The 26,036-nt window shown below is 40.4% G+C and overlaps 3 protein-coding genes across 6 annotated transcripts; all 3 read right to left on the reverse strand.

Moving 5' to 3' along the window:
• Positions 1 to 786: 786 nt before the first annotated feature.
• LOC135583512 (uncharacterized) lies at positions 787 to 4,285 on the reverse strand. Of its 3 annotated transcripts, none has more exons than XM_065108750.1 (3): positions 3,172 to 4,285; positions 1,703 to 1,778; positions 787 to 973 (listed from the first exon to the last, which is right to left on the reverse strand). In XM_065108750.1, exons 1-2 carry the CDS (start codon positions 4,168 to 4,170, stop codon positions 1,731 to 1,733), a joined length of 1,047 nt encoding a protein of 348 aa, XP_064964822.1. In that variant the 5' UTR covers positions 4,171 to 4,285; the 3' UTR covers positions 787 to 973; positions 1,703 to 1,730. The 3 variants fall into 3 exon arrangements, with proteins under 3 accessions (XP_064964822.1, XP_064964821.1, XP_064964823.1); XM_065108749.1 differs by having other exon boundaries at positions 787 to 985; XM_065108751.1 differs by lacking the exons at positions 787 to 973; positions 1,703 to 1,778 and adding an exon at positions 1,908 to 2,227 and having other exon boundaries at positions 3,172 to 4,283.
• A 3,234-nt stretch (positions 4,286 to 7,519) lies between these two features.
• On the reverse strand, positions 7,520 to 14,447 carry LOC135612442 (uncharacterized). Of its 2 annotated transcripts, none has more exons than XM_065108753.1 (11): positions 14,272 to 14,447; positions 13,225 to 13,394; positions 12,732 to 12,913; positions 11,880 to 12,605; positions 11,719 to 11,775; positions 10,437 to 10,797; positions 10,156 to 10,355; positions 9,021 to 9,097; positions 8,504 to 8,605; positions 8,247 to 8,433; positions 7,520 to 8,167 (listed from the first exon to the last, which is right to left on the reverse strand). In XM_065108753.1, the coding sequence occupies exons 2-11, from the start codon at positions 13,388 to 13,390 to the stop codon at positions 8,078 to 8,080; spliced, it is 2,148 nt and encodes a 715-aa protein (XP_064964825.1). In that variant the 5' UTR covers positions 13,391 to 13,394; positions 14,272 to 14,447; the 3' UTR covers positions 7,520 to 8,077. The 2 variants fall into 2 exon arrangements, with proteins under 2 accessions (XP_064964825.1, XP_064964824.1); XM_065108752.1 differs by having other exon boundaries at positions 7,521 to 8,167; positions 13,225 to 13,391.
• Positions 14,448 to 16,036: 1,589 nt separating this feature from the next.
• Positions 16,037 to 25,462, reverse strand: LOC135612443 (SCAR-like protein 1). Its single transcript, XM_065108754.1, has 11 exons — positions 25,121 to 25,462; positions 23,724 to 23,887; positions 23,020 to 23,143; positions 22,811 to 22,940; positions 22,183 to 22,250; positions 20,879 to 22,092; positions 20,293 to 20,784; positions 17,064 to 20,164; positions 16,776 to 16,949; positions 16,586 to 16,690; positions 16,037 to 16,498 (listed from the first exon to the last, which is right to left on the reverse strand). The coding sequence occupies exons 1-11, from the start codon at positions 25,273 to 25,275 to the stop codon at positions 16,445 to 16,447; spliced, it is 5,781 nt and encodes a 1,926-aa protein (XP_064964826.1). The 5' UTR covers positions 25,276 to 25,462; the 3' UTR covers positions 16,037 to 16,444.
• Between the last annotated feature and the right edge of the window lie 574 nt (positions 25,463 to 26,036).

Genomic DNA, 26,036 nt, shown 5'->3' on the forward strand with positions numbered 1-26,036 from the left:
ACTAACATGAAAAATGAAAACAATTCGCTCAATGTGAGCCCGGCCTCGGCCCCACAGATGGATACGTGAGGCTAAATAAGGAACGAACCAAAGGTGCATTTCCGGTTCATGTCACTGCTACGACCGTATGGAACTTTCGAGTAGCGGGGACGAAGCATCGGTTTTAATCTTACCGGCCGTGCTTGGACCGGGGAAATTCTAATTACGTGGTGCTACCCACGTACGGAACCTAAGTTAGGGTGAAGACGTTGCGAATCGTATCGGTAGGACCCACCGACGATTCAATCGGATTGGTGATGCGGGGAGATCAATATTTCATGAGGCCCTTCTCGTTCCGCTTCTCTCTCTCTCTATCCTTTCTCCTTCCTCTCGCCCCTCTCTCTCTCTCTTGAAATCCGCGTTCTATTTCTCACCATATAACCCATCCCTTTCTTCTCTACTACGGTAAACCCTTCTTTGTTTTGTGTGTCCTTCCGAGCAGTGTTGCGAGTCCTCTGGACGCGTCGCAGGTGTTTTGTGTTAGAAGATTTAGATATATATTAGAATCTGCGGCTAAAACCAAAAACCTGCCTTTCTTATATGTGCATTGTACTGCACGAGCACAAATCCATATGGACACAAATATGTGCGTTGCATTGCACACGCATAAACAAATATGGACACAAATATATGCGTAATACTTTTTCATGGGAAAAGGCCAATCGAGAATGGACTAACCCAAGCAATAACAAAAATATTTTTAGGACAAAATCGAAGACACAGCAGCAGAGAGCAAACAGAAACAAATTGGCATAAGAAAGCATCTTCTAGATTGTAAATCTGCAGCAGTACTTCTCTAATGTCCATGACCAAAATCAGCAAGTCAAAGTCCTTACCATTCACAACACAAGCATGTCAAGCAACAAGATGTGATGGCACATTCCAGTCTGCATAAATCAAGCTCTCTTCCTAATTGTCCAGCCCTCATTTTGAACTTGAAGTAGCCCTAAAAGAAAAATGTTAGACATCGGATTACAGATATGCATAGTCGTGATTCGATGCTGCTACTACGGTCTCAAAGTTCGTATGTACCGGGTTTTACAGTTTATGGAGGTAAAGCAATATATAACAGCATGTTATTCTCCAGATTGTTAAAGTGCCTCAGAAAGAAAAAAAAAAATAGAATGCAGAACAGAATCAGTTGGTTTGTACCAGCACAACAAATATAAAAATCTACACAATATCAATCCAATACGAAATTGTGGCCTCTTGTAACCTAAATTAGCATGTAGTTTATTTTTTTGGTGACTCGACTTGGTTTCCATACAAGAAAAATGATATATGGATGCAACTTAAATATGTTCTTCCGTATATAAGATAAGCTCAAGAAAAGCTTTAACTTTCAGTAAACAGAGAAAATTGGTGTCGATCAAAAAGCAAAATTTCCAACTAAGATTGTAAAACTCACAAAGAATTATATGACCCCACAGAAGACTTTGTAAACCCTTTTTTCATAGAATAATAGCACAGCATTAGGAAAAGAAAATAGACAATGTAGAATGATGATAATTTAATCAAAATATAATAACAGGATGTAAGATTGCACCAGGAACTAACTAGAAAGAAAAGTTTTTCCGAGAGGCAAAATGTACACATACAAGGAGATACCAAAAAATGGAGATTAATCATTAGCAAAACCAAAAAGATCATAACAACAAAGTACCACATGAAAGACTTCAACTGAAAAGTTTTCATTCCAATCCTTCCACTCTGCTTCGTAATTCAGAAATTCGGCCTTCCTGTCAAAAGTCAGAGTAACTGTCTTTAACAAAAACCATCATAATCCCTAAAACAGGAACCTGATCATGTCAGCCACACCCAGATATAATAAAGAAGGATGAAGTATATGAATTCTAAAATGAGGATGATGACAACAAATAGGATCTCAATTATTATAAAAAGAATTTAGGTCATTGTTGGCAGCAAAACATGAAAACAACAGAAACTAAAGTGAAAATGACGAGAACAATGAAGCAGAAGTTAAATGACAATAGCAACTGAGTTTCAAATCCCAACATATTGAGATGGCTGCATGAACCTGTTACCATCATTTTCCTCTATGAAGCCACTTCCTCCAAATAATGGAAAGACCATATAGCCTCATTGCTTTTTTAATGTTTTTACTGGTCTTCATCTCTTCTCATGACATCCCAAACATAAGCTATCTGTCAGTGCTGGTGACCAATGCCTGAAGCAACTGTAACTTAGCACTATTGCAACCATTTTTCATTAAATATCTCATATTTGCACTAAACATGTAAGTCAGACAACCTGATCTCACCTACCAAACACTATCAATATATTTCCAATATGCACAGATTCCATAGAAAGTCATAATAACTGTATTCTACATGAGTCCAGGTACTTGACATGGTAAAGAAAGTTAACCAAGTTCTTTTCACTGCTCTACTGATCTTTCAATAAACAATCAAGTTCTTCTTTACTTCAAAGTCTTCTTTCCTATTCTCCTAATTGCCTAGATCAAGTTGGTTAGACACCTAGCTTACACAGTTAAGTACTTTCTGTGGCAATAAATGATTTTACTAAACAATAAAGTTCATGCAACAATCAAGTTCACTAAACAATTAAGTACTTTCTGTAGCAATAAATGATTCAAGTACATTTATACATGGAAAAAGAATTGGTTATAGAAAATGAACAATGCATGTTACAAATTGTATCTATTATGAAGGCAAAAATTTAAATTCCAAATAACTAGTTTGAAGAAAGGCCACTGGCAATTGGTTCATGTATTAATTAGCTAAAGCAGACTCTGAAGATAGCCAGGGATAGCATGTCCACAGAATTGTTTCCAAGCTACATGTGGTATCAGGAAAAGAATAAGTCTTAGCTAAATATAAAGTCATCAAGGGAGAAACCTTAGCACAACATCTGCAAACTCAGATACAATAGCTTCTTTTAATCGCTAGATTTTTTTTTTCACCTGAATTATAGGAGGAGAGCTTGCACGTAAACTACTTAAAACACAACCAAGGTATATCGATTGACTGAACTAAGAATCAACCAGAAAGTGCGATTTCTCAAAGGTATGACAATAAACTGATCTAAGATACTAACTGAGAGATCTCAAGTGAAGTTGCTCAAAGTATAAGAAGAAGGCATAAGCACGACCTGCTCAAGGATTCTGGCTGAACTCTCCTCCACAAGCGTGGCCAAACTTTCGAGTTTAAGTAGCATCTTTCCATACAAATCTTCCAATTCTGAGGTGTACCCTGTGGCCGCAGGCCCAACAAGCCTCTCTAATCTCTCTGCCCCAAACCCCCCTGTCGACGAATCCAGCAAATGCTGCTCCATGGCCAACTCCTGGAGACGGTTCAAGCTCTCTCCCCCTCCTCTCTTGTTCCCCATCTCCCGTTCTCCCTCCTCCAGCCCCCCCAGCTGACACGGCATCCATGGAAAGGCTGACACCGGAGAGAAGGAGCTGTACTGCGCCCTGAACGCTGGCCCCACATTGACGATGTCCAGAGATCTCGGCTCGAGGACGCCGCCAACGCCGCCGGCCCTCAGGCGAAGGGCGAAGGCCCTGTACTCGTGGGTGTGGACCGCTTGGTTTCCGGTGGTCGAGGAGGACAGGAGGAGGAAGATGGAAGGCCGATGGGGAAGATCGAGGGACTCAAGCGAGCGATCAGGAGGGGCGTTAGTATCAAGGAGATCTGGGGTTCGAAAGAGGGAAAGGGAGACGGCGCGCTCCCGCATGGAGGGGCGGAGAGGAGATCGGCGGCGGCCGGAGAACCATCCAAGCAAGGAGGCGGCGGGGTGACCGGATGAGGAGGCGGCGTTGCGGAGAGAGGGGGATATGAGACGGCCTAGAGCGTCGTAGAAGGAGGCGCGGGAGGCGAGGGAAAGGTGGCCGGTTATGGTGGCGGCGAGGGGGCTGTTGGCGGCGGCGGCGGCGGATCCGGCGGAAGAGTTGGGGGAACCATGGCCACCGTCGTCGTCTCGAGGGTCGGGAGGGGGGAGGCGAGTGACGTGGCCGAATAGGAGGCCGTCGATATCGCCAGGGGAGGAAGCGAACCGTTCGATGATGGAGGCGAGGGCGGGACCGGAGATGGAGATCTTGGAAAAGAGCGGGTGGCCGTCGCCGTCGGGTATGGCGGCGGCGGCGGCCATGGCGATCGGAAGCGGACGACAGACTACTGTGGGTGCGATCGAGGCGGTGGCATGGTTGGAAACGGAAGCCCAAAACAGTCTCCCCACACAAAACACAGGTCGGCGCTGCGTTTTTGTTGTACAGTCTATTTTTCTTTCTGTTTTAGTTGTTTTATTGGAGAAGCGTCGAGTGCTTTGCATTTTCGGATCGGTACTTCTGCTACCCGCATTGATTACCGGATTTCTGATTGGCTAATAGAGGTGCAGCATTCGTTGGGTAAGGCAACTATTCCCAAAAAAAAAAACAAATGATTTTTTATATTTCTAAAAAAAATTTAAAAAAACTTCTCATTTTCTCCTTCGACTTCTAAGAACATTTTTAGAAATAAAAAGTTCTATCTTTTTTCCCACTGTACAGATCTATTGGGAAGTAACAAGGGAAAATATCGTCTATGTTAGTCCAACACAGTCCGAATTTGTAAATGTAAGATTATTCGAGGTGCTTTTAAGGTGGAAACACCAAGCTCCCGATGTCCTTCCTGCATAAAAATTGAGATCGAAAGAGGTTTTTCGATTCGATCCCTTTGGTACCCAAGTTAGTAACTCGAGGTATATGAGTGCGAACCCGAATAGTCAGAAAAAAGTAATCTTAATTCTCATTATGTTGAAGATGAGCTTTTATACCTAGTCATAAATTAGTAGAATATTTCATTAAATATTATATAGGGAGACACTCTCTAATCACCCCCAACGATCTCCTCTTGGGCTCTTGTCCACGTAAGCAATAAGAGAGGAGACAACCCCAAATTGCTTATCTTGAACCTATTTTGAACTTTTGTCCATGCAAGCAAATTGGTGGAAGGTGACCTAGATCATTTTCGAGGACTCTATATGATGGTTACATATTGGATTATGATTAGCTAATAGTATACTCCCTACATTGTCCCCCCATAAGGTGTGCTTTGGGGCTTTTGCAAGAGGGGTTTGAAGTACGACGTTTAGTTCATACGAAATAAGTACGTTCAGGATGTCTCTCCATCGTTGCTAGTGGCGATCCATTGCCGACTTGTCCCTTGTGGCATCGAAGGGTACACATTGGTTGGGGGAGGTCAGGTTTTCCAACCTTCCCATCCCTTCGTGACCTCCACGCCTTTGATGAAGGTGGGAGTTGACATTCTCGACCTCCACACCTCGAATGGAGGTGGGGTTGCCCCTCTTGACTTCCACGCCTCGTGTACAACTTATCTTATGCCTTCGTCGTGGTAGATTTCTCCTCGTATGGGTCGAGTTTTTCCGACTCATGCTTCGGGCATATTTTTCCTTGTGCTTCTGCCACGACGAATTTCTCCTTATGAGGGACGGGTTTTCCCGAGTCATATGCATCTAGCACACTTTGTCTTGTGCCTCCGTTATGATGGACTTCTCCTAAGTAGGTCAGGTTTTCCTGACTCATGCGCTTCAGGCACATTTTTTCTTGTGCCTCAGTCGTGACAGATTTCTCCTCACATAGGTTAGGTTTTCCTAACTCATGTGCCTTGAGCACATTTAGCCTTATGCTTCTATCGTGATGAATTTCTCTTCTTGCAGGTCGAGATTTCTTAACTCACGAGTCTCGGATACATTTTGCCTTGTTTTGTCGTAATGAATTTTAACGCTTTTCGAGTCCTTCATCCATCGGTGTCCATTTGGAATTATCTCGAAGGGACACTTGTCTCAATTGTGGGAGAGAGAGAGAGAGAGAGAGAGAGAGAGAGAGAGAGAGATTCCCTCCTTATAAATCCTCCCTTACCATGTAGAATGAGACTCATTCTTCCATTTGAACCTCTAGAGCTTTTTTAAAAGCCTTCTACTTTGCCTCCAGGGTCTCCTTATAAGATATCTCTACTTCGCCTCGGTTCTTTATAGGACGAGTCAATCCTCGAGTCTCTCGTAGTCCCAACATCAGTTTTGCAATAAATCTATCTTCCATCGTCTTGCTCTTTTGCCTACTCAGGTCAAGATGTCTTTCTTTTCTTTCAAAAGTTCCTCCTGATCTCCTTTCTACCAAACAATTGAGGTTCGTATTGTGTCTTTAGATAACCCAAGAGTGGAGGAGGTCCTAACCTCCCCTTCATCGGGGGAAGCCATTCTTATGAACCCGAAGGTTCTTCAGGACCTAGAGTCTTTGAAAAACTCGCATGATAATGATTTAACAGTGAGTGCACCACTTCTGGAGCACTTATAAACTAAATATTTTATCCCAAGTTTGATTTGCAAGTCCCTCAACCTGGTTAGTGTTTATTCAACCCCATACTCATGTCCTTTTGCTTGTTTGTGATGCTTCTAATGCGGGACTTCGTCTTCCCATTTACTCAATAATACCTTACCTCCAATGGTAGAAGATTTCATCATCTTAGATGATATCTAACTCGTAGTACCATTTAATTATGTTTATCGAAGAATACTAGTGTATCGGTATTACTCCGATCTATAAATTTTTTATTCTTTATTTTTAACTGTGCGATAGGAGTGGTTAGAACCTAACCGTTCTAACGGGATTCAAAGTCAGTGGTGTACTTCCAACACAAGGGTTGGAAGGAGAAAGTTTGGCCAGCGTTCGGGGTGCAGTACGGCTCCTTCTCTCCGGTGTTATCCTTCCCATGGATGCCGTGTCAGCTGAGGGGGCCGGAGGACGGGGAACGGGAGATGGGGAACAAGAGAGGAGGGGGCGAGAGTTTGAACCGTCTCCAGGAGTTGGCCAGGGAGCAGCATTCGCTGGATTCGTCGACAGAGGGGGGTTTGGGGCCGAGAGATTAGAGAGGCTTGTTGGGCCTGCGGCCACAGGGTACACCTCAGAATTGGAAGATTTGTATGGAAAGATGCTACTTCAACTCGAAAGTTTGGCCAGCCTTGCGGAGGAGAGTTCAGCCAGAATTCTTGAGCAGGTCGTGCTTACGCCTTCTTCTTCTTATACTCTGAGCAACTTCACTTGAGATCTCTCTGTTGGTATCTTAGATCAATTTATTGTCATACCTTTGAGAAATCGAATTTATGGTTGATTCTTAGTTCATTCAATCGATATAGCTTGGTTGTGTTTTAAGTTAAGACTTTTTCTTTTCCCGATAGCACATATAGCTTGGCAACAATTCTGTGGACATGCTATCCCTGGCTATCTTCAAGAGTCTGCTTTAGCTAATAGATCCATGAACCGATTGCCAGTGGCCATTCCTCAAACTAGTTATTTGGACTTCAAATTTCTGCCTTCTTCCTAATGGATACAATCTGTAGCATGCATTGTTCATTTTCCATGTATAAATGTACTTGGGAGTTTGCCTGAAATCATTTATTGCTACAGAAAGTACTTAGTTGTTATCAGCATCCTCAGTTTAGAATTCATCTACATCATCCTTCTTTACTTATATTTGCATGTGGCTGACATTATCAAGTTCCCCTTTTAGGGATTATGATGCTTTTTATTAAAGATAGTTATTCTTTCAAGTGGTGCTTTGGGGTTATGTTCTTTTTGGTATGTCCTTATATGTGTACATTTTGCCTCTCGGAAGAACTTTTCTCTCTAGTTAGTTCCTGATGCAATCTTACATCCTGTTATTATATGTTGATTAAATTATCATCATTCTACATTGTCATATGATGCTATTTTCTTTTCCTAAAGCTATGCTATTATTCTATGGAAAAAGGGTTTACAAAGTCTTCTGGAATGTTCTGCAGATTAGAGGAGTACTGCAGATTTAGGAGATGCTTTCTTATGCCAATTTGTTTCTGCATGCCCTTTGCTGCTGTTTCTTCGCTCTGTGTTCTAAAAATATTGTATCTTCTAATGACACTATAGTAAGTCAGCTGTAGAAGAATCCATGTTATCTAGTTTGCAGAGGGGTGACCTGTATAAAGCCGGAAGGAGAGGAGAACACCATGGACGATGAGATGAGGCTCAAATCACGATGGCCGAGCAAAAGGACCGTCTCCCCACCGCCTTCAGCCCCGTCTCACACCACCCGCTTTCCTCTCTGTAGCATTCCACCTGCCATCGTATGTCTAACCGTTTAACGCTTTGGACCCTGAAACATGGAGAAGGAAGGAAGGAGCAGACACAGCATTACCGTGTCCAAGATGACCTTTCCATCCTTGACACCACCAATCACATATATAGAACCTCCAAGAACAGTCGTCGCAGCATAACCCCTGACAGCCTTCATCGGCTCGACCATCACCCAGGAGGACATGCGAGGCTCGTAAGCTTCGACGCATGAAACCATCTCTTCCCCATCGTAACCCCCAATCGCATATCTGAGAACAGGAGACTAAGCTTAGAGAGCAGTACCACTTTAGAGTGGCAATGGTGAGGGTGTAAACTTACAGCTTCCCCTTCAGTGCTGCCACCGAATGACAACCTCTTCTCCGGTTCATGTCTGCGATCTTGGTCCAGTAGCCCTCCCGGGGATCAAATCTTTCAGCTGACCTGAGAATATTGCCAGAGAGCTTGAGCAGGCATGCACAATCTAGTATTTATCATACAATTTTGTCGATCTCGGACCATAAACGATCGCCTTTTTCCCACAAAAAAAATCACATCTATTTTCGTGACAATTACCAAAGGAATGCTAGGCTGCTTTACAATTCATCAGCTGGTAAGACAATTAATATCCCATGGGGAATGCACCATTGACATGATACTCCCAGAATGAGAACTCTTAAGCTTATTCTTGACTAGAAATACTGTGTGCACTGTCTCATCTTATATTCTTAAACAATGGCTTCCATGCTAATATTCTGATAATGTTCATATGTGCCCGGATGAATGTTAGAGCTTTCTATTTTATAAAATGCACAAAACTCTCTGCAGGAAAATAAACAAATGAAGGGTATAATCTTACTTCAAGTATTCATGTCCACTGTAGCCACCACAGGCATAAATGACACCTTGGAGTTCTTTTGCCGCAGGAGCAAACCGCTGAAAGAACATAATGAAAGAATTTGAATATGAAAAATGACAAATTTCTTAACCGAAGAAGATGAATGTAATGCAAATGACTTTTAGATGCAGAAATTTTATGCTCAAGTACAAATAAGTTTGACACTTGGCAGCTATACATGGAAAGCAGAAAAGAAGTGTTCAATTTCTAATCTCCAAAAGGTTTAAGTTCCAGCAGCATGGAGGTTTTCAGCTGGCCTCCAGAGTGACAAATGTCAGCTTTCCACCGCAAGAAAGACTGACTCAAAGCCGCCTAACCTCTCCCATGAAAGGTGGTCGAGGTCACAAGGCCAGGATGCATTGCCGCAATGCTGAGGCAGCAGGTTGGTCCCTTCAAAGCGTAACCAACAAAACCCAGAAGCAAAGAAATCACACACTAACCAGTGTGGTTCTGAGATTAAACATCAGTTTGATGCTCTAAGGCCACCACTCCACCTGTACTAGTTTTGGGTGATGTGCCTGAAGCTTACTTATATTTAATCCTTGAACTGCAGGCTGTGAAAGGATCAGATGCCACCTAAGTCCTAAGTGTAGTGTTTGAATGTACAACTTCAATGGAGAACTTCAAGGACAAGATGATCACCAAAGAAAGGAACACCAAGAACTCAAGATCTGACCATGACAACAAGACAGTTGTAGTTAGAATACATCAATAAAAAATAATGGAATAATAAAAAAGAACTATAAATTCAGTCGTAACAGCAAAAATCCAGTAACCCGAGATCAAATAATTGTCAAACAAAAGAAATCAACACCAGTAACATACCAAATACACAAAAGCACATTAATTTAGCAGTTCCTAAGGTGCTGAAATTTCAGACAAGAGAAATAATGAAGATGCATATATGATTTAGTGCTGCAATTTTGTGGATTTGCATGAATTGATGGAACAGATTATATGGCATGTATGAAAAAGATGGCAAAAGAAGAAAGAACCAGTGAAAAAACCATGAGATCTGCCATGCATGCAGATGCAGCAGCACCTGCATTCACCTACTTCAACTAAATCATCCATGAAGTTTTGCAATTACAAATACCTTCATAAGCATTGATTGGCTGTTGATCCACCTTCCCAGTGCTGGATCAAACATCTCAACATTGGAGAAACACTGAACTCCATTTCCTCCACCAATGGCATATATCTTGCCGTTCAACGTAGAATTAGCTAGACTTCCTTTCTTATGAATTAAAGGGGGACATAAGACCCATTCATCATTCCTTGGATTGTAGCACTCAACTTCAAGAAAAGGAAACCAGTCAGTATAAAAAATATATGGTCACAAAAAGTAGATGATTGACCCACATGCATACAAAGTACCTGTGTCATACCAAGAAGTGCCATCACCACCACCGAAAACATAGATGTTGCTATCTAATGCAACAGCAGATGCATAAGAACGAGCATAGTTCATACACTTGAGAGGAGTTAATGAATCCAATGATGGTGAAAAAGAGTCTAATGCTGACAGACAGGAGAAGCCATTGAAACCTCCAATGATATAAATCACATCCTCTGAACCCAAACATTCCTCAACAAATTTGTTCATTGAATCATCAAGACCTTCAGGAGGACCTATCTTTGATTCTAGCTCCTTGACACGATTGTTCAATTGTCGCATTCTTCTTCGAGAGTCCACAACCAGATCCCTTAATCGCTGCATTTCTCTGTCTGATTCAACCTGAATCACAAGGCAGATCAGACTATGGATTAATCAGAATGCTTTGAAGTAAATAATTCAGTCAAGGATGACATGCCCAGAAGAGAAAACTTATGATAATTATATCACTTATCAACAGATTCTTTATGGCTAAAAATAATGGTGACATGCAAAATGCAAGTGCTAAGAAACCTTGTGTGCATGAGCCTCAAACAGCTGATTTTCTATCATACAAGGCAATCAGTGACCAAGTCAGTTTGGGCCCATCTGTTTGGCCAAAATGCATGTGAGGTTAAGCAAAGTTAGCACAACCAAGGCTTCCTAGCATGCATCTGAGCAGACGGTTGAAACATATGACTAAGAAAGCAAAAAATACATGGACCTGCAAAAACAATTAATGAATCAGAGTACATAGACTCCTTTTCAGTTATACGATGTAGTAACTAAACTCTAGAAACATACTAGCTGCACTTTCATAAAGATGTTATATACATTCACAGAAGCAGTGGATGATGCATGAACATTGAAAAGTCAAGCTGGGTAGAGGAACCAGATTAGAGTGTATAAAGAACTCAAATCCTTCAGAATAAAAAGTTCAAATAAACAAATGAAGTGCTCGAACAATGGGGTCATTCTGGAGAACATATAACAATCTCATTTTCTTAAATTTGGAAATAAAGTCAAACATATGCAAGTCCCAATTTGCATCATATTTTATCTACTTTGTTAAGAAATGCAGCTTGCAATGCTAGAGCTTGAGCCATGAAAGTTCGATCTAAAACTATGGAACTCTTCTTAAGAGTCCTAGATGCATATTTGCAAAAATAAATCACAGCTAAACCACCATAGAAAATTGAAAACTTTCTAGCGCTAGTTGTTTGTATTCAAATACAGAATAGAAAATTAATGTCTGTATTCAAATAAATGAGAGAAAGAAAGAACCTGCTTCTTCTCTAAATTTTCTGCCCATGCTTTCAGCTCACAGACGACTTGTGTCAACTGTGTGTACACATTAGAAGTGGGAAATAAATTACGGCATGGCAATGTACCAAGGTTACCACTAGCAATGGGATTATCGACTCTAATGTCTTGAACTTCATTACCTCATTATTTTCATGAAATGGCTTGGGGATAGTCTCATCATCTTCCTTCTCGGCAGAAGCAGTGTACCTCCCTAAAACCTGTTCAGCATACTCTTCCATTTCACCAGAGATAATATTGTCTCTGCAATCATTGGCAGACTGAGTTGAGCACTGAGAATCAGCAGCCATCCTTCTAAGCTTAAGTAAAACTGTTTCAACCTGGGGTTCAGATGCCTCATTGCCAACCTCATGTTCCTGCAACTTGTGCTCTGGATCCATACAAGTGCTTGCATCTACATTCATTACTTGCATATTTTCCACTGCCCATTCTTCCCAATCTGACACTGTCTCCACATTTTCCATATCTTCAATGGCACTACATGATATTTTACTTGAAACACCATGGTTGCTCTCTTCATCACCACAAGAAAATGACAGAAAGTTGTTCTTATCAACCAAATTAACAGGCATATCAAAATCTTTTTTTGGTACACATGCCTCAGCATATGTGCATCTATTGCTGCTAGTTGCCTTTGAAAAGGTGGTTGTTGATGCTGGTAAAGCAAGATGATCTGCTCTGGTGTTGGTATGTGAAGGTAAAGGTACAAAATGTGCAATTAAAGCACTTGTCTGTGCATGGTCAAGCTCAAACCAGAAGTGTTGTGGATTATAGTAATTATCTTCTATTATCTTTTTGAACTGATTCTCAGTAAGTGGTGCGCAATTTGTCTTGATACGAATTGAAACCTTGGAAAACAAAGGATACATATGTCAGATAGAACTGAACGACTTTACATGGTCAAAACTATGCTAACACAACAAAAATCAAAATACCCTTTTGACATGTGAAAGGAGTTTGCTTTAGGACAATACCTGTGCAGGATATGGAGTCCTTTTATTGCTACCGTCAGTCCATGCATATGAGTTGGTGTTCAACTGACCATGACTTGCGGCCTCAAAGATGCCATGTAACTTCCTGTCACTATAATTAAACAGAAACAGGGGTAGGCCTTCTTCAATATTTCTGACATAGACAAAGTGTGTTGGGGGTAAACCTGTCAGAACTTAAAGTTAAAAAGATTCACTTATAAGGCTTGCTCCATGTTAAAATGCATAGATGACCAAAAAAAATGCAAAACAGTTATCATGTAAACAGCGTACTAAAGCATAGATGACCAAAAATATTGCACAAAACAATGTAAGATCTGACTTTTTTAGTCACAAAGGATTCTGCAGTTACAACAACAAAATAAAAAGAGGAAAACTGGAAAACCTTATACAGTACAAGTAAAGCAAGATAAGATATGTCAACAAGAAAAGATCAGATTGATAGCTTGCAAATATGAGTTTATACACATAAACTGACCAAATATCTTCTTTGACAGGCACTCCTCCATCGTTTTGTGTTTACAGCCGAAGATCACTCCTCCCAGATCACTCTTGTGCAAGTTCCTTGTTGAAACAGTGCGGTTCAAAGGTGCCACAGTTCTCCCCAAAAAGTTGTTTAACTGTTGTCTCTTTTGTTGCACCATTCTGCTATTTTGGCAAGCAGAGAAAAAAGATTATCATTTTTCGGGAAAAGCATGGAATAATGTATTGAGATTATCACATTCAAAACAGTCATTTCGGATTAGAAAAAACAATATGCCCATATCTAGATGATCTTCACTGACATAATGTATACAATTTTAAACCTAAGGTTTCAAACTTTTCATATCAAATCGGTAAGTCTATATAGTACAAAAAGGAAAAACACTGCCACTTCTCATAGCCATAGGGTGTATGATATATGCTTATGTATCACGTGCAATGGAAATCTTAAGATCATGCGGATATCATATCATCTAGTTCCTTTCACCTAAAAAGAGTACCTTAAGTGTATCATTCCATATTAGTAAGAAAATACTGTCAGAATCATTAAACAAACTCAATAAACTAAGAGCAAATAATGCATGTTATAAAGTAAAGAAAAGATAAATGATTCAATTAGGGAAGGTTATACCTTTTACAGCACGCCTGGGAATCAAATTAGATACCAGCCGTGGTAAATGCATTCACCTAGAATTAAAAACTAGAACCCTCTTGCCTCATTGTTTTATAAAACATGTGTCCCCTGTAATTCTAAAGCTTTTAAGCTAACATCCTTGCATTTTCCCCCTTATTCGCACAAAAAAAATAGGAAGAACATAAGAAACCTGCTAGAAAATTCATGATGAAAGAATGGTACAAACTTCGTGATAGGATCAAAGCTAAAACCCACAATCGGCCACCTAGACAAACTCTTCCTTCCAATCGCACAAATGCTATGAACATCTCCGCACCCGAAAAACCCAGACAAACCCATCCAATTAACACACCACACAAGTGAGCAATGACAAGCACTGAGGGTACACGAAGAAGAGAGAACGGATACCTGCGACGCGTCTAGTGGACTCGCAACACTGCTCGGCGGGACACACAAAGCAAAGAAGGGTTTGCCGCAGGAGAGAAGCAATGGATGGGTTGTATGGTGAGAAAGAAACCGCGGGTTTCAAGAGAGAGAGGGGCGAGACGGAGGAGAAGGGAATGAGCCGAAGAAGAGAGAGAGAGAGAGAGAGAGAGAGAGAGTGACGAAGCGAAACGAGAAGGGCCTCATGAAATATTAATCGCCCCCTGTCGCCAACGCAATTGAATCATCGGTGGGTCCCACCTAAACCGATCGGAACGGCTTAGGTTCCGTAGGTGGGTAGGACAACTTCATTAGAATTTTCCGGTCAAAGCACCGCTGGTAAGATTAAAACCGATGCTTCGCCCCCGCTACTCGTAAAGTTCCATACCGTAGCGCTGACGGGAACCGGAAATGCTCCTACGGTTCGTTCCTCATTTATCCTCACGTTTCCATCCGTAGGACCGATGCCGGGCCCACATTGGGCGAATTGTTTCCGTTTTTGATATTAGTCCCTCCCTGCAATAGGTAATTTTAATAATTTTATATTTTATAAAATGTCACCAAAAAATATATTGAGATTAGTATTATATGAATATTTTAAAACTATAGATTATGTATTAATCATGAAAAATATTATAACTTTATTAATTATGGACATATCATAAGTATCGATAATTAGTTAAAACTTACGATTTTAATGTTATTATTATATAAGCATAAAAGGTGTCTCATAAGTTATTTGATGATTCATGTAAATTTTATGTCTCCTTAGAAAATGATAACATGTTGTTAGTTTGGCAAGTCCCATAATCCCACATCGAAAAAATCAAGCTTGTTATCTCCTATTGGAACTATAAATAAGGGTTTGGGCTTTAAAATCAGATGCACCATAAGAAAACCTAAGTATTTACTTTGGTTTAAGTTCACACTCAATTAAATAGTTTGGATTTATAGTTTGGATTTTTCTTGTTTAGTATTTTCGGGTGTTTTATGGCCTAGGCACATCTTCCTAAGGCATTTGTAATAATCCTTTTTGATAGTAGTGATTTGCTCCTCTTTCGTTCGTGGATGTAGGTCAAAGTTAATTGATCGAACCACGTAAATATAGTATTCTTGTCGTTTTTATTTTTTCGCTTTATTGTCTTTGTTGTGTTGCCAAAATTACCTTATGGTAAATTTCCTGGGACTAGCTCTAACACATGTATTTTCGACTGCCAAATTAGTTAAAATTGATTAAAACTGATCGACTTCAATTGAGTTTGATAATTCAATCCAACTACAATTCGACTTCTAACCATGAAATCAACAGATACATTGAGATCAAATCGACTATTTATTAGGAACTGCAGAATGCAGCATGGATGATGTTGAGCTTCCATGCAATAGGATCCGTGGGGCACAGCAGAAAGGCAGGTGTCATCCCCTGTTCGACACATTCTGAGAACAATCAAGAAGATAACACCAACGACGAGGAAAAATGCACATTATTATTCCTTTTAGTGGCATCAGCACACTTGTGTGGGCATGGATGGTCTGACAAAAAGGATGACATATTGTATTGACAGTTGATTTGGTCTTACCAATATATCAATCAACTGTCAATACGATATATCGTCCATCTACTGTTAATTAACCTCATTTGGTAAGCTGCAGAAATAGGGCAACAAGTGACTTTGATATGCAATCAAAGTCGAACCTACCCAAATAATTATAAAATCCAAGAAACCTTGTTATGCTACAATTCATGATCTTGTGATAAGAACTCTGCTAGAATATAATAGCAATCAAGAATTCCTAGATTTACTTTGGATAACCTACATACATAATAAAAAAAATACATGTCACCAATTGAAATTGAACAGACGACAACCTCGGTTTGTTTTACTCCCATGTGGCGCTTTAGCTGGTACAGGAGGAGGAGAAGCTAACTGGAGACGGAGAATACAGATTGAACAAGAAGAAAGAAGAATGAAACAAAGGGAATATTATTCACATTATGGTATGCATTGATTAAAATTGGAGCTTCCCGGCTGCACTACTTCAGCTTTAATCAGACTTGTCACTTTGTAGACCGTGCTCTTGTGCAACCACATCTTGCATATTTTAGCTTGAGATGTATGCTAGGAGAGCTCCAGAATTTCCAGGTGATGATTAGTACTCAGCAGTCACTCCAACCATCTCCACCATCTTCTTCATCACTTCCCACCATTGCCTATTCCAACGAAGATGCATGATTGGTAGGCAGAAGAACAAAAGACAGAAACTGTTCAGAATCAACTTGTCTATTATAGAGACCAACCTGGCGTAGTGCATTTGCCTTCTCTAAGATGGCAGCAACTTTAATATTTGTTGAGTGGCCCTTGTTGTTTGTCTTTGAAAGGACTGCTGGTTTCAGACTGAACGACTGAAACAAAAAAAAAATGGACTCTTGATATCAAACAGAGGTCTCTAAAGCAAAAACAATTTTATATTATCAGAAGCATACCGACCTTGTTTCTTATCTGCTCCAGTAACTCATCTCTCTCATCTGCCTTAGGTTTATTGGAGGGCTTCATATGCTCTGATACCTTCCTCAACTGCAAAATATTGGACTCTAGCACTGCATCCTTTTTGTCTGCCTTCGACTCATTTGAAGGCTTAGCTTGCTCCGGCACCTTTCTTAACTGCAAGATGAAAAGGAAAGGAGGGAAAAAGGATAAAGGATAAAGCAAATGTTAACTCTTGCCACCAAAGAAATGGAAAAATAAGTAGTTGCTACACCACCACACAAGTATTACCGTGCTTCTGTCATGGGCAGCAACAGCTTCTATCAGTGGATTTCGGGGGCGATTACGTATGGAATGGGGTTTAATGCTATGCCATTCATCTTCTCTTGTAGGTACAACACCAAATGGCGTGGAATGACTCCCTTCCAAAGAATATACATAGCCAGATTGAGGCATCTCCAATCTTGAAAAGAGTGAGAGATCTGACGACTTCAGAAGGTGTGCATTTTCACCTCCAAAATCTCCATAATTATGGTGATGGTTATAATCTTCTAAAGTAGACTCAAACAAAAATAAATTCTGAGGCTGGATCACTTCTTTTTCCAATTTTAGGTGATTGTGCTCAGAATAATGAAATTTCTCCAAGTCTGAACCTGGCCACAGCTGACTAATCTGAAATCTCTTATCTGGTACAGGCTGAACTTTTTCTTCCTGCAATGCAGAATGCTGAGAGATTTGGCTTTCAAATATAGGAAGCGGTGTAAATGAATCTGCCAGAGGTAATCTTAATCCCTCTTGTGCATCAGGAGCATGTATATTCTTCTCATAGACTAAAGATGATGATATCAATGACAATGAATTTGATGAATGCACAAGGTTCCCCTCTAGACAGTGAGCATCAGGCTGATGAAATCTCTTATCTGGTACAGGCTGAACTTTTTCTTCCTGAAATGCAGAATGCTGAGAGATCTGGCTTTCCAATATAGGAAGCGGTGTAAATGAATCTGCCAGGGGTAATCTTAATCCCTCTTGTGCATCAGGAGCATGTATATTCTTCTCATAGACTAAAGATGATGATATCAATGACAATGAATTTGATGAATGCACAAGGTTCCCCTCTAGACATTGAGCATCAGGCTGATGAAATCTCTTATCTGGTACAGGCTGAACTTTTTCTTCCTGAAATGCAGAATGCTGAGAGATCTGGCTTTCCAATATAAGAAGCGGTGTAAATGAATCTGCCAGAGGTAATCTTAATCCCTCGTGTGCATCAGGAGCATGTATATTCTTCTCATAGACTAAAGATGATGATATCAATGACAATGAATTTGATGAATGCACAAGGTTCCCCTCTAGACATTGAGCATCAGGCTGATGAAATCTCTTATCTGGTACAGGCTGAACTTTTTCTTCCTGAAATTCAGAATGCTGAGAGATCTGGCTTTCCAATATAGGAAGCGGTGTAAATGAATCTGCCAAAGGTAATCTTAATCCCTCTTGTGCATCAGGAGCATGCATATTCTTCTCATAGACTAAAGATGATGATATCAATGACAATGAATTTGATGAATGCACAAGGTTCCCCTCTAGACATTGAGCATCAGGCTGATGGCTCTGATCAACAACAATTGGTGGTAGTTCAGACAAACCAGATGGTGATGTGATAAATTTGTTTGCTGGCTTGATGTCTGATGGTGTCACAAATGGGTTTGTTACAGCCAAAGACGCAGATGAATTTGCATTTGGCAATAAGGAGCTCACTTGAAGCTTTTGAGTTCTCCATTGAAGAGGGGGGAGTGGGGGAAGTGGGGGTGGTTCTTCAGAATTCTGTGAAGGAAAGCACGAAGTTGATTCATCTGACTGCGGCTCAGAGGATAGTCTTGATGTACTTTCAGTAACGAAAACAACGGAGCTTGGTGAGAGTGAAAACGTCATATCTGAGACATTGGAAGCCATTTGACATGCAGAAATTTCAGAACAGCATTCCGATGAAACAAGCGCTGAACCCAGCTTTTCAGTCATGGTTGTGCTTGATGGCGTTATGTCCAACTCATCATACTTTACATTGCTCATGAAGGCATGATGATTTTGTTCAGGTCCTTCTGATGGTTCTTCATCAACATCAACAGAGTTAATAGGAATGTCAAGCTCAAAATATTCACCCTTTTGATGTGAAGATTCTATTTCTACTTCATTGCTGGCTTGCAAGGTAAATGCCTCCTCAGGTAAACTTGCACTTGCATGATCAAGCAATAAGTTGGCCGATAAAGACATCTCTTGTTTTGCACTTTCATGATGACCTTGTGCTGAACATTTTGGACCAAAATCTTGTTTGCTTTCTACAGGATATTCTAGACATGTGTCATTGACAAAAGGATGCAGATTCCCATGGACATGCACATTTGGCATCATATCACAAATGTCACCATGCAATCCATCATCATTTGCATCGGATGAATCTTCAACAGGCAATCCATGTGAAGCAACAGGGTCTTGTGCTGATTGTTCTACCCCTGAAAAAACTGCCATGTCTGGAGTGCTTTGTGAATCTAGAGATTTCGCCATCTTCGGACTAAATGTTTCACGGGTCTTCATTTGATGCTGATATGAGACCGCAGAATCAATGCTATCTTCTACCAACTGTAGTGGAAGGCCAAATGATTCTTTAGTGTAGACCGGGGAAGAATCATAACTATTAGTCTCATCTTGAGATGCAAAATTTTCAGCTGACATATCTTTGACATCAGTAATTTGTTCAAACCCTTGAACATCACTTTGGAGGTTCTCCTGAATATACTCATTAGCCAATTTTAGACCATCGCCAACAAGGACAGGAGAATTAATGACCCTATCGAAAAATGTTTCACTTTCAAAACACAAAGGCACCTGCTCTGTGGAGTTCATCTTGTGGGACTCTTGAGGTTCTGCTAATTTCACCTTGGGCGATTGTAGGGTTTCCTCAGTGCCCGAAAAATGCTCCAACTGAGGTTGTGGTATTTCAGGCATTGCAAGATTTTGTTTTGTCATGTCATCAGTGTCCTCACAACCAACTTCTAGATTTTCAACATCAATATTTTCCAATTTCTCGGTGCAATCTTTATCAGTGATGGTGACAATAGCAGAAATAAGAATTGGTGTGCTTTCAGTTGAACATACTTCAGCATCTTGATCTGTCAACTGTGGTGACTTCTCTATACTTGCATTTGAAGGATGTGACACGACTTCAATATGCCCCTCAAAAACTTCTGTAAGGCTGCTCTCATATTTTGATTCAGAATGATAATCAGACATGCCAGATCCGGATTCCATCTCCTCTAAAATTAGCTCAACAGGATTGCACGGAGGATGAGGGTTTTCAGAAATAATGTCATCTTTACTCCCAATAGATGGGCCTGCCATATTGAGTAACACAAAAAAAAAATCAGTGAAAATGTTAAGGTTACAATGAGTCTGTGAAATATCAACTTGTGCTTCGCTGAAGAAGAAAATAAACAGATGTCTGTTTCACACACGAACTTACCATTCATAGTTTGAACCACATCGTCAGTTCCCTTCACATATTCAGAAGATATTTCTACGGTTGATTCTTCAGGATACTCTACATCGTCAGTTCCCTTCAAATAATCAGAAGATGTTTCTATGGTTGATTCTTCAGGATACTGACAAATGTTAATGTCTAAAGCAACATCATGTTGTATGATGCTGATATCAGGATCTAAATGAGGGGCAGTTGTTATGATGCTCCTCCCACCTAAACTAGCTGTTGTATCATTTTTGAAGGCAAAAGATTTGGTTCCTTGATCCATTGAATCCTGCATCTCTTTTTCTGTCGGTGCAGTGATAAATGGTGAACCTTCATTACCATGATCTTCCATGGGTAAAGTTCTAGCTGGTGAAGAGGAAAGGCGGTTAGGCATGTCAAGCATCTCTGTAATGCCTTCTAAAACCAGCTCTTCCACAAGCTCTGGAGGCTGATGTATCTCGGGATCACTCCTATTAGAATGAGGTGAGCCTGTCATATCAAACAAATAAAGCATAAAGGAGGTCAGAGTTGTTAGTCTATCAAAACCACAGTATTTACTTGACTAGTTGCAAGATAAATCTACCATCTGAGCATTTGATGGTCTCATCTCTTCCTAACTGTGCTTCATGATCAGCTGAAGTGCCGACGTGGTAAGCTTTAACAAATTGCAGTGTATCAAAGCCTTGTTGAGGACCAGTGCTAATGAGATTAGAAGTTGAGTTTATATCACAAGAATTGCAAGGTTCCTCTCCGATTTCTGATCTCAAAATGGGATTATCAAATGACTTTATATCGCTAGCTCCATCAGAAATCATATCAAATGAGTTGGCAACCTCGTCATGTGGCAAACACTCTTCACAGCTTTCATCATTGGTTTCACCAAGAAGATATTCTGAATTTGCAGAAGAATTTGAGGTGATTTCTTTTTCTTGAGTTGCTGGTGTCTCACTTAAATTACACAGATTACTTGATATCCCACTCTCTAAATTATGGTTCAACCCTATTGACACAATAGAGACTGCTGCCATATCCTGTTTTGAAAATTGAGTCAGCAGCTCGTCTAGCGTTTCACTGGTGTAAAAATTCATATCATAAGCTTCCTTTTGTGTAACACCAAGATCTGGTCTATCTTTATTTTCAGAATCTGTTTCTACTTCTGGTTCCATGCTGTTCAGTGCATCCATGAAATTCTCCTGCTCGCTACCACCATCTTCAGTCTTATAGCCATTGTTACTGTCTTCTAATATATGTTCAACATCCCCTAATTTATGATCTACCACCTGAACTGATGTGGTTTTCTCAGTATCACTAAGCTCACCATCACAGTTACTGCTTTCTGATTTATTTTCAGCATCAGCAAACTTTTCTTTGTTCTCCACAAAGTTAAAGTTTCTCTGTGGATTTTGCATGTCACCAAGTGGCCCATGAAGTGCTTCTGAAAATTCTTCAGTTCCAGTCTTCCAATGATCAAATTTATATGTTAACTTTACCACTTCTTTGGTAGGGGTCTCGGTAGCACTAACATCTCTAACTAATGGATAGTTTGCTGATACATCCATAACGGTGTCATGCATTACAGAAGTCAATTCACCTGAATCCACTAAATTTACGTTTAAGCTTGAATGTCTTCTACTATCGTCCAAAACAACTTTCTGCTCATCTGAATGCAGTGCAAGAAGACATTTTCTTAAGTTACATCCTTTGCTTCCATTAGTATTATTTGAGTTCCTATATCTCAATCTCACAAGTCTGGTGGCAGATTTACTGGAAACCTGATCAGACACTGTTGTCTGCGAACTACACAAGACCAAAGATCAAATTACTCAAGAACTGATGCCTATATATTATAATTTGACCACATTGTTAGTACATGAAAGATAAACTTACGTGGAATCTGCAAGTGGTGACAATAAAGACTCGAGGGTTTGACCTTTTTTCCAGTTTGACCCCTTCTTCTGATAAAAAAAAATGCAGATTAATGTCTGCATGACATCATTATAATTTTGGAAGTGAAACAAAGTAAAAGCAGATAACAGAGAAGAAAATGATGATTCTCTCAGGATACGAAGAACAAGCAAGTTGTCATATTTAGAGTTTGTCAACATGACTCGTTCTAAGTATTTATTCAAACAACATCAACAATCATCATTCTTAGCTTAACTAGAGAATGTAGGACCCTGCATCATTTAAGAAACTCCAGTATGAACTCAAAATTCTCTAATCTAGAAAGAAAATATTGTAAGCTTTCAAATATTTCATTTCCTAATGTTCAATAACAAGATTTCATATACTCTTTGCCCTGTGGATCCATCATTCCAAATCAAGCCTTTTAAGTCTGTTCCCGATGAGCTACAATATGACATATATCATTGATTCAATATCTTGTGGGTAAAGTGAGAGCCACTTTTAAGGTCAGGCCATTGTGTTTCTTCAACTTAATCATCCTAATAAGAACATACCAACAAAGTAAATAAAGAAACTAAAACTAAAACTTGTTCACCTCTGAATATCTTACCCTCATCTTACGAGATTTTTTCTCTCTTGGTATCTCCGTTTCTACCAAGCCAGAGGAGACTAGTTCCATCTTGAAGAAAGATGGATCCGAGTATCTTTTCAAGCAGGCTCCAGCACCAGCAGTATCAAACCTGAAGGAAAAAAGAGAAGTTTGTTCAACTTGCCAATTTTATTCCTTGCGCAGATAGTATATTACCCTTAATATCGTACTTATCCAGGGTGAATAACCGAGGTGGCCCACGGCATTCTTCATATGAGTCCAAGATAAAACGTGGCATATCTCCTTGAGTGATTAGGTTTTGATCCATTTGAATACTAGAGTGCCAATCAATACCTGCAGATGAGAAGATAAGGAACTACAATAAAGGTAAGAAATAGAGGCATGTAATGGATGATAATTTTAAGCTGATTCAATAATATAACGCCCTATTCTTTTTGGTGAATGGATTCTAGTATTTAATCTCTGGTTTGCAAGAGGAGTGTTTCAATCTCGTGTAAGAGGGATTTCGAGTCCTGGTCAATATTCCAGGTCGATCTAAAACTTGGTCCAATGGATATTTTCGATCTATTATCTCTGTGTATAAAAAATGGAGATCTTGTATGTTCTCATTAGGTATATGAATATTCCTTTTGCAAATTCTGAGACCTTCAACCTCAATGGCATAATCTTTCAGCATCTACAAAGCTGTGAATGAATAAAGTGCCATCCCCTAAAATAGGTTAAATTTCCTTCTTAGCCGCAAATTACACATTCTTATAGTATATAGTTAATTTCTTTTACAATATGGTATAAATCAGTTAATGCAGAAATCTTTACCTTATCGATCCATATATGATGCAACAAATTTATAGAAAAAATGGAGACTTAGACATTGGAACTTAGCCTTCTTAAAGAAAGAAAGTTGCATACTGACCATCATTGTAAGCAAAATTTGAATGACTAGACTGAGAGAAAATAGCCTTTTCAACTGATGGCAACTCTGCTTCAAGCTGCTGGACACGAAGCATCAATCCATGCCCTCTAGCAGCAGTTCCCATTACTTCTTCATGCAAGTCACGAAATATTTCTGCAGCGAACCTATTACAGAACATCAAGACAGCCACTCATGAACATGATCTACTGCTGCTATACAACTCGAGATAAGTTTAAAATTTCCATCATGAGGCAGAAGTTCATCTCAAGTTACTTGTGGAAAATATGACAGTCGGTATGTAACAACAGAGAAATGTTACCAACTTTAGAATTAACAAGCACGAAAACAAATTTCAAAAAATAAAAGATATAAAGCATCTTAAATAAAAACAATTCAAGAAAAAGAAAAAATAACGTAAATTGTTAATTTCTGCCAGTATACACACTAGTAAGATGCCTTAAACAAGGGAAGAACTACCCAGTACCTACTTTGATACACAAAAGCACTTCTGCATTACGAGAGTTGAGAACCATCCATTTAACGTTGATTCTGAGTGGTTAGGGTTAAACAGAAAGAAATAGTAAAGCAATGCCACTATAAGCGGAAGAGTGGATTCAGGCACAGGGGACAATGTGAAACTATCCACATATCTTGGATGTTGGGATTATTACAATCCCGAATGGGCATGCATAAGTAAAAGCTTCCTTGGACAATTCACTAAAACGATATAAGGGAATCACCAATTAACATTATCACAAAGTGTAACCCCACTGATTTTCTGATGCTATATAGTAATCTTGATTAGCCAAAAACATTCCCGACACTAGTTTTCATTCAGCTGCTAATACAATTCCATTGCAAGGTCCTAAAGGTCATAGAGACCTATATTAACAGGATGAATGGCACTGCAGAAGTTCTTATGAGTTCCATCACATTTCTCTGTCAAGAAAGATCAATAAAACCAACCAAAAAGAAAAACATCCAAATCTAAACAACTTAGTCCATAGTATAAACCTATCTTAGAACTGCCAAGTCTAAATAGAAATTACCATATGAATTTCTCGAAGTTATTCCGTCTATCTATATAATGCAAAATCGGTGACCAATTCAGAAATGAGCAACAATTGCATACCCTCAACCTATAATTAATCAAGGACAATATTTGCCAGAAAGGATAAAAACTAGACATAAGGCAAGCAAACCCTAACCCATGCAACTAAATTACCAAGCTCATCAACTTAAAAAACCGACCAATACAAACCAACTCCCTCAAATCCTCCCCCCCCCCCCCCCCAAAACAAACACAATTCCACCACCATTCCGACACGCGAAAACATGAAGAAGCACAAGCAGATCCCCATTCCCCACGGGAAGCAAAAAAGAACAAAGGGACATACTCCGCGAGATCTCCGAGCTGGCGCAGCACGCCAACGAGGCCGGCCATGGCGACCCCTTCGAGGATGGCCTCGGGATCATCCTTGTCGGCGGCCCGGTGGAGCTCCGGATCCGCCAACCCGTACTCGTTCCTTATCTGGTACCGAACCGTTGGCATCTCGCCGGAATCGAAGCAGGAAGAGACCAGAAGGAGCCCCCGACTGAGATCCAAAAAATTGGCGCCTTTCTTCCCTCCTTTAGCCTCCCCCGGCTTCCTTTGTCCCCTCCTCTTCTCCCACCGAGCTCCTTTCGCTCACACACGCACAGGCATACACTGCCCTTTCTTTTCTAAGCTCCTTTTGGTTTCCTTTTTGGAGGATTTCGAGTGACCCGTCTGCGGTGGAAAAAGGCGAGACGGGCGACCCGCGCCAGCTCGCCCAGTAAAATTACTTCGAACGGGCCCCACCACCCAATTTTGAGGTCGCTTAATACTCGAATTGCTGATAATTAATCTGACGGTGGGGCGCTTCCAATTTGCTTCGGATTGCGTGGCGGAAGGGGGCGCACGAGACTCGCCGCTTTCGACACGAGTCTGATCCGAGACGGCAGTGTGTACACGTCGCCGTGATCTCGTCGTCCAATGAGATGGCTGGGGATCGGAACCCTGTATCTGACACTCGTGGGGATCCTCATCAATAATTGCACGATCCGATCACAATTCTGTGTGATCTTTTTCCTTCGAGCAAGTATTTAAATCAGTTGCAAGACTGTGTGATCTCATCTCGGTAGGATCCACAATGGAGGTGAGGCACAAAGCTCTTTGTGTTCACCAGTCCTGTGTCTTGTCTTCCCTCAAGTTTCGCCGCTAACCATGCTGCTTCGAGGCTTCAGGCACTGGCCAGCTGAGACGGTGGGGGACTATTAGGTGCTTCCATGGCC

This window comes from Musa acuminata, chromosome BXJ2-5 (assembly GCF_036884655.1).
Source record: "Musa acuminata AAA Group cultivar baxijiao chromosome BXJ2-5, Cavendish_Baxijiao_AAA, whole genome shotgun sequence".
Lineage (NCBI taxonomy): Eukaryota > Viridiplantae > Streptophyta > Magnoliopsida > Zingiberales > Musaceae > Musa > Musa acuminata.